General features: G+C 46.9%; 1 protein-coding gene across 1 annotated transcript; it reads left to right on the top strand.

The window, feature by feature from the left end:
• The first annotated feature begins 4,890 nt into the window (after positions 1-4,890).
• Positions 4,891-6,587, top strand: cox6c (cytochrome c oxidase subunit 6C). Its single transcript, XM_072513468.1, has one exon. It carries the CDS (start codon positions 6,218-6,220, stop codon positions 6,449-6,451), a length of 234 nt encoding a protein of 77 aa, XP_072369569.1. The 5' UTR covers positions 4,891-6,217; the 3' UTR covers positions 6,452-6,587.
• The last annotated feature ends 1,528 nt before the right edge of the window (positions 6,588-8,115 follow it).

Raw genomic sequence — 8,115 nt, 5'->3', positions numbered from 1 at the left:
TACCGGTCGTCTCTGAATTATTTCCACTCAAACTGTGATGCTGGGGTTATTCTCCTCAGGAACAGAAGAAATAAGAGCAGGAGGCCATTCGGCCCCTCCACCCTGCTCCACCGTCCCTGGCTGACCAGCTACCTCATTGCTATTTGGCTGCCCTATCCCAGTATCCCTTGACATCTTTTTCTTTTTTTTTTCTCTTTTTTTTCCTTGACATCTTTAATATCTGGAAACCTATCCATCTCTGTCTTGAACATGACTGAGCCTCTCTGGGGAAGTGAATTCCAAAGATTCACCACCCTCCTGAATGCAGGAATTCCTCCTGATCTCAGTCCGAAATAGCCTGCCCTTTATTTCGTGACTGTGTTCCCTGGTTCAAGAACCCCCCCCCCCCCCCCACCACTCCCAACGAGGAGAACCATCCTTTCCGCATCTACCCCGTTGAGCCCTGTAAGAACCTTGTGTGTTTCAATGCAACGGGGCACAGCGGGTAAGGAGGAAACGTAACAGATTATTCAAAATCCTGAGGGGCTTTGATAGAGTTGGGTAGCGAGAAACCGGCCAAAATCGTCTGCCTTTGTTTGCGGTTGGGATTTTCCCCTCCGGCTGCTGACCGTTCGACCGTTCTCATTCGCAACGTGCCCCAACATGGGCGTGACCGAGAATAATGCCCACTGACCCCATTGGTGGGTGGGTCAGCAAGCGTTGTGATTTAAGTTTCATTTGTGATTTGTTCGTTGTTCCAGACCGTATCCCTTTAAGGAGCTGCCCCTTATTTTTTTTTTTGAAATTTAGAGCACCCAATTCATTTTTTCCTGGCAAGGGGCAATTTAGCGTGGCCAATCCACCTAGCCTGCACATCTTTGGGTTTTGGGGGCGAAACTCACACAAACACGGGGAGAATGTGCAAACTCCACACGGACAGTGACCCAGAGCCGGGATCGAACCCGGGTCCTCAGTGCCGTGAGGCAGCAGTGCTAACCACTGTGCCACCGAGCTGCTCCTTTAACTTAGATTATTTCATTTGGTGGTTTAAATAGTTATCTGATTTACAAAATTGGAACAGATTAACGAAATGAACCAGAGAGGGGATTATTTTTATACCGTGAGTTACTACAATCTAATATATAATGGAAGGGGAATCGAGTATAAGAGTAGAGACGCTTTGCAACAGTTGTACATTTAAGTGTTAACTTGGTTCTGGCAGTATAACCCAGGGTCCCGGGTTCAATTCCAGCCTTGGGTCACTGTCTGCGCGGAGTTTGCACTTTCTTCCCGTGTGTGCGTGGGTTTTCTCCGGGTGCTCCGGTTTCCTCCCACAGTCCAAAGATGTGCAGGTTAGATGGATTGACCATGCTAAATTGCCCCTTAGTGTCCAAAAGGTTATGTGGGGTTACTGGGTTACAAGGGTAGGGTGGGGGCGTGGGCATAGGCCGGGTGCTCTTTCAGAGGGTCGGTGCAGTCTCGATGGGCCGAATGGCCTCCTTCTGCACTGTAGAGATTCTATGAATCTACCCCTCATCAACAAGTCAGAAGGTTGTGCAAACACTGATTCCATTGAAGAAGCTCCCCAAATCTGTGGCTTAAGGCATTGGGATCTTTCATACCCACGTGAGGCCTCTGTTTAATGTCTCCTCTGAAAGTTGGCACTTCGGACAGTACAGCACTCTCTCAGCACTGCCCTGAGGTTGTCAACCTAGCTCCCGTGCTAGCTCCTGTGCTCAAGTCCCTACACGGCGTCTTGACAACATGAATGGGATGGGAATAGAGGGATACGGACCCAGGAAGCGTAGAAGATTGTAGTTTAGTCGGGCAGCATGGTAGGCACGGGCTTGGAGGGCCGAAGGGCCTGTTCCTGTGCTGTACATTTCTTTGTTCTTTGTTCTTTGTCTGTGACTCCAAGGCTGACAAAAGTGGCCATTAGAACTGCGATAGCTGCCGCAACAAGTGACTGGAGTTTGAGCTTTGCTTCCTCGGCAGTTTTCTGGCGAATAAATATTTCTGCCTTTCTTTCAAAGGAGAAGACCGAGTTAGGCTCCCACGCGGAACAAGCAGCATAGAACATAGAACATTACAGCGCAGTACAGGCCCTTTGGCCCTCGATGTTGCGCCGACCTGTGAAACCATTCTAAAGCCCATCTACACTATTCCCTTATCGTCCATATGTCTATCCAATGACCATTTGAATGCCCTTAGTGTTGGGGAGTCCACTACTGTTGCAGGCAGGGCATTCCACGCCCTTGCTACTCGCTGAGTAAAGAACCTACCTCTGACATCTGTCCTATATCTATCTCCCCTCAATTTAAAGCTATGTCCCCTCGTGCTAGACATCACCATCCGAGGAAAAAGGCTCTCACTGTCCACCCTATCCAATCCTCTGATCATCTTGTATGCCTCAATTAAGTCACCTCTTAACCGTCTTCTCTCTAACGAAAACAGCCTCAAGTCCCTCAGCCTTTTCTCATAAGATCTTCCCTCCATACCAGGCAACATTCTGATAAATCTCCTCTGCACCCTTTCCAATGCTTCCACATCCTTCCTATAAAGCGGCAACCAGAATTGCACGCGATACTCCAAATGCGGCCGTACTAGAGTTTTGTACAGCTGCAATATGACCTCATGGCTCCGAAACTCAATCCCTCTACCAATAAAAGCTAACACACTGTACGCCTTTTAACAACCCTCTCAACCTGGGTGGCAACTTTCAGGGATCTATGTACATGGACACCGAGATCTCTCTGCTCATCCACACTGCCAAGAATCTTACCATTAGCCCAGTACTCTGTCTTCCTGTTATTCCTTCCAAAATGAATCACCTCATACTTTTCTGCATTAAACTCCATTTGCCACCTCTCAGCCCAGCTCTGCAGCTTATCTATGTCCCTCTGTAACTTGTAACATCCTTCCGCACTGTCCACAACTCCACCGACTGTAGTGTCATCTGCAAATTTACTCACCCATCCTTCTACGCCCTCCTCTAGGTCATTTCTAAAAATGACAAACAGCAGTGGCCCCAAAACAGATCCTTGTGGTACACCACTAGTAACTGGACTCCAGTCTGAACATTTCCCATAAACCACCCTTTGTCTTCTTCCAGCTAGCCAATTTCTGATCCAAACTGTTAAATCACCTTGAATCCCATGCCTCCGTATTTTCTGCAGTAGGGGAACCTTATCAAACGCTTTACTGAAATCCACATACACCACATCAACTGCTTTACCCTCGTCCACCTGTTTGGTCACCTTCTCAAAGAACTCAATAAGGTTTGTGAGGCACGACCTACCCTTCACAAAACCGTGTTGACTATCTCTAATCAAATTATTCCTTTCCAGATGATCATACATCCTATCTCTTATAAACCTTTCCAAGATTTTGCCCACAACAGAAGTAAGGCTCACTGGTCTCTAGTTACCGGGGTTGTCTCTACTCCCCTTCTTGAACAAGGGGACAACATTTGCTATCCTCCAGTCTTCTGGCACTATTCCTGTAGACAAAGATGACTTAAAGATCAAAGCCAAAGGCTCAGCAATCTCCTCCCTCTTCAGGCAGCAATGGCTCATTCTGGGTGTAGCCCACCCTGAACTGTGAAATGTGTCACCTCAGACTGCTTCACACTGGATAACCATATCCCTCCCACCATAACTGAACCATTAATGTCCCAGAATATCACCTCATGAATTTAAACACCAGGCACGTTCCTGAGCTCCATTTGATTATACCTCTGACAACTAAAGGTGGAACAGTAGAAATTGGATGGGCACACAAAGCGATCATCACCGCAGTGGGCTAGATAACTGGTTTGTAATGCAGAACAAGGCCACAGCGCGGGTTTAATTCCCGTACCAGCTTGCCCGAATGTGGCGACTAGGGGCTTTTGACAGTTACTTCATCCTTGTGACAGTAAAAGATTATTATATTATTGTAATAACTGCACGTTCAAGGTTCAGTCCTATTGGGTCTGCCAATATTGCCCTTTTCTGTGCTGCCTCCTGAGTCGAATTTCTGCACCCATCTCTCTTGTACGTTTACAGTTTAACCCCCTCCTCACCTGAAGGCGTTGTTGACTCTTTACTGGGGGTTCAGTTCAACAGTCGGCCACTCTGCGTGCATGAGCTCCAGACCACATGGGATTCCACAGGGCAATTCGACCATGTGGGGCATCACAAAGGTCCAATCCTCTCTTACCTGAACACTGGGGTGTCAATCAGGCTTGGGAACTAATACTCCGCTCCATGTTGGACCACAGCTACCCTGAATTAAGATCGGATTTGTCAGCACATAGCTGTGTTACCATTTATTAACAGGGGGATTGAGTTTAAGAGCCGTGAGGTTATGCTGCAACTGTACAAGACCTTGGTTAGACCACATTTGGAGTCTTGTGTGCAGTTCTTCATTATAGGAAGGATGTGGAAGCATTGGGAAAGGTGGAGAAGGTAGTCAAGAAGGCATACGGCATGCTTGCTGGGGCATTGAGTATAAGAAGTGGCAAGTCATGTTGCAGCTGTATAGAACCTTAGTTAGGCCACACTTGGAGTATAGTGTTCAATTCCGGTTGCCGCACTACCAGAAGGATGTGGAGGCTTTAGAGAGGGTGCAGAAGAGATTTACCAGGATGTTGCCTGGTATGGAGGACATTAGCTATGAGGAGCGGTTGAATAAACTCGGTTTCTTCTCACTGGAACGACGGAGGTTGAGGGGCGACCTGATAGAGGTCTACAAAATTATGAGCGGCACAGACTGAGTGGATAGTCAAAGGCTTTTTCCCAGGGTAGAGGGGTCAATTACTAGGGGGCATAGGTTTATGGTGCGAGGGGCAAGGTTTAGAGGAGATGTACGAGGCACGTTTTTTTACACAGAGGGTAGTGGGTGCCTGGAACTCGCTGCCGGAGGAGGTGGTGGAAGCAGGGATGATAGTGACATTTAAGGGGCATCTTGACAAATACATGAATAGGGTGGGAATAAAGGGATACGGACCCAGGAAGTGTAGAAGATTTTACTTTAGACGGGCAGCATGGTCGGCACAGGCTTGGAGGGCCGAAGGGCCTGTACCTGTGCTGTACTTTTCTTTGTTCTTTGTTCTTTATTCACTATGACTTCACAGCACCAGGGTCCCAGGTTTGATTCCCGGCTGGGTCACCGTCAGTGCGGAGTCTGCACATTCTCCCCGTGTCTGCGTGGGTTTCCTCCAGGTGCTCCGGTTTCCTTCCACAGTCCAAAGACGTGCAGGTTAGGTGGATTGGCCATGATAAATTGCCCTTAGTGACCAAAAAGGTTAGGAAGGGTTATTGGGTTACGGGGATAGGGTGGAAGTGAGGGCTTAAGTGGGTCGATGCAGACTTGATGGGCCGAATGACCTCCTTCTGCACTGTATGTTCTATGTTCTCATGGGATCTCACTGTGTGCCGATTGCCCTCCGCCTTTCCTCCTGCTGTATCCCAGAAGTGCTCTAATGACTGTAAAGCGCACTGGGACAGGGTCATGAAAGGCACTATATAAATGCAAGTCAGTTGTTCCTTTTATGAAGATCAAGGTAAAAAAACAGGCTGTAGATGTATTTGAAACCAAATTTGGGGACAGACTAAGAGCTTTAGAGCCAGCCCCAGTTTCTCATTGGATCAAGAATGTGGTTTCCATGGCTGCCTGGACTTTGGAGTGTGTATAATCGGCTAAGGATCCTAGTGTAAACCTGTAGGAGGCTAGTCTTTGTTTAATTGCTCTCTGCGGGGGTCTGTTGTATTTTTACTTTAGTTTTCCCACTGTTCAGTCTCTTAACGCAAATTCACGTTTGCAAAGCTCATTCACCTCTTCAGCGGAAGCAGGACCTGTCTATTATTCATTAATCGAGTCCCTCCGCCTGACAGGCAGTATCACCGTGACAGTGATTACCTCTCACTGTGCAGATTCAGCCATGCATGGACAATTTGATTAGAGGACAGTTTAATCAAACACGTTACTCAGACTGTATGAAATTAAAGGATGCAGCAAAGGCAAGGTTACAGCTGGTAAAATCATCGTACTGCATACTCTTGCAGAGGCAGCGTCGTGGTAATGTTACTGGGTGAACAATCCAGAGACCATGACTAATACTCTGGAAACATGGGTTCAAATCCCACCACGGGGTCTAGGGGAAATTCCAATTCAATTAATGAACAAATTTGGGGTAAAATGCTAGTCTCGTTAATAATGATCATTGTTGGAACGCTGTGTGGACACAAAGTAAACCATGTCTTCTGTGATTGCCAAGCCTGCGATGAGAGGCCTGTTGGCCAAACGTCTACGGTTTCACTTGGCTGTGGCTTTTACTTTATCTATTGCGTGTGCTGGTGCCTTCAAGGTTGCAGTAGGTGATTCCAGGAAAAAAGCATATGCTGACTTCTATAAGAAATATGATGCCATGAAATCATTTGAAGCCATGAGGGATGCTGGTATATTTGAAAGTGTGAAACCAAGGAAGTAGATTCATGCAAAGGAAACTTGGAACAAGCACCGGGACTGCTCCTGCCGACGAAAGGATATACTATGTGCACTCTGTACCTGATGTATAAATAAAACATTTAATTTTCTGACAATTAAAAAAAAAAATTTAAAAAAATAATGATCATTGTTGCAAAACTCCCATCAGTTCAGTAATGCTCGTCGACAAAGGCAATCCTTACCCGGTCTGGCCCACCTGGCACCAGGCCGACAGCAATGTGCCAGTTCACGCCCCGTTAACACTTTGGCATCAGAGGTCTCTCTGTCTCGCTCTCTCTTAAAGTACCAAACCCTAAGGGGACATTGGTGACCCATGCACCTCCATGTTTCTTTTTCAAATTAAGGGGCAATTTAGCGTGGCCAATCCACCTAACCTGCACCTCTTTGGGTTATGGGGGTGAGACCCACGCAGACATGGGGCGAATGGGAAAGCTCCACACGGACAGTGACCCAGGGTCGGGATCGAACCCGGGTCCTCGCCGCCATGAGGCAGCAGTGCTAACTTCACATTTGCACCTCAAAAGGCCAAAAAAAATTAATTATTGGTTACAAAGAAAAGTCTCAGGTGTTCAAACTTATAAACAAAACCAGAATATGTCCAAAATATACAATGAGCTCCTCAAAGAGCGAATAATCTCTTGGTGGAACCTTTTCTTATTTGACTTCAACTTTGCTGAAAAGAGAAACATGTTGTTGAAGTTTTTCGTCTTGCACTCATCAGGACAAACACAAGAGTGCCAAATTTCAAACAAATCACTACAATTTATACCACAGGAGAAAAGAACAAAGAATAAGAACAATGAAAAATTACAGCACAGCAACAGGCCCTTCGGCCCTCCAAGCCTGCGCCGATCCAGATCCTCTATCTAAAACTGTCGCCTATTTTCTAAGGATCTGTATCCCTCTGCTCCCTGCCCATTCATGTATCTGTCTAGATACATCTTAAATGACGCTATCGTGCCCACCTCTACCACCTCCGCCGGCAATGCGTTCCAGGCACCCACAACCTTCCACACATATCTCCCTTAAACATTTCCCCTCTCACCTTGAACTCGTGACCCCTAGTAATTGAGTTCACCACTCTGGGAAAAATCTTCTTGCTATCCACCCTGTCTATACCTCTCATGATTTTGTAGACCTCAATGAGGTCCCCCCTCAACCTCCGTCTTTCTGATGAAAATAATCCTAATCTACTCAACCTCTCTTCATAGCTAGCGCCCTCCATACCAGGCAACATCCTGGTGAACCTCCTCTGCACCTTCTCCAAAGCATCCACATCCTTTTGGTAATGTGGCGACTAGAACTGTACGCAGTATTCCAAATGTGGCTGAACCAAAGTCTTATACAAATGTAACATGACCTGCCAACTCTTGTACTCAATACCCCTTCCGATGAAGGAAAGCATGCCGTATGCCTTCTTGACCACTCTTATTGACCTGCGCAGCCACCTTCAGTGTACAATGGACCTGAACACCCAGATCTCTCTGTACATCAATTTTCCCCAGGGCTTTTTCATTTACCGTATAGTTCGCTCTTGAATTAGATCTTCCAAAATGCATCACCTCGCATTTGCCCGGATTGAACTCCATCTGCCACTTCTCCGCCCAACTCTCCAATCTATATATTCTGCTGTATTCTCTGACAGTC

The sequence above is a fragment of the Scyliorhinus torazame genome, chromosome 1 (genome assembly GCF_047496885.1).
Source record: "Scyliorhinus torazame isolate Kashiwa2021f chromosome 1, sScyTor2.1, whole genome shotgun sequence".
NCBI classification, from domain to species: Eukaryota; Metazoa; Chordata; class Chondrichthyes; order Carcharhiniformes; family Scyliorhinidae; genus Scyliorhinus; species Scyliorhinus torazame.
This window is presented reverse-complemented; position numbering and strand designations above follow the sequence as displayed.

Excerpts from the sequence above, each read along its gene's own strand:
- cox6c (XM_072513468.1), top strand. The coding sequence starts at position 6,218 with ATGTCTTCTGTGATTGCCAAGCCTGCGATGAGAGGCCTGTTGGCCAAA.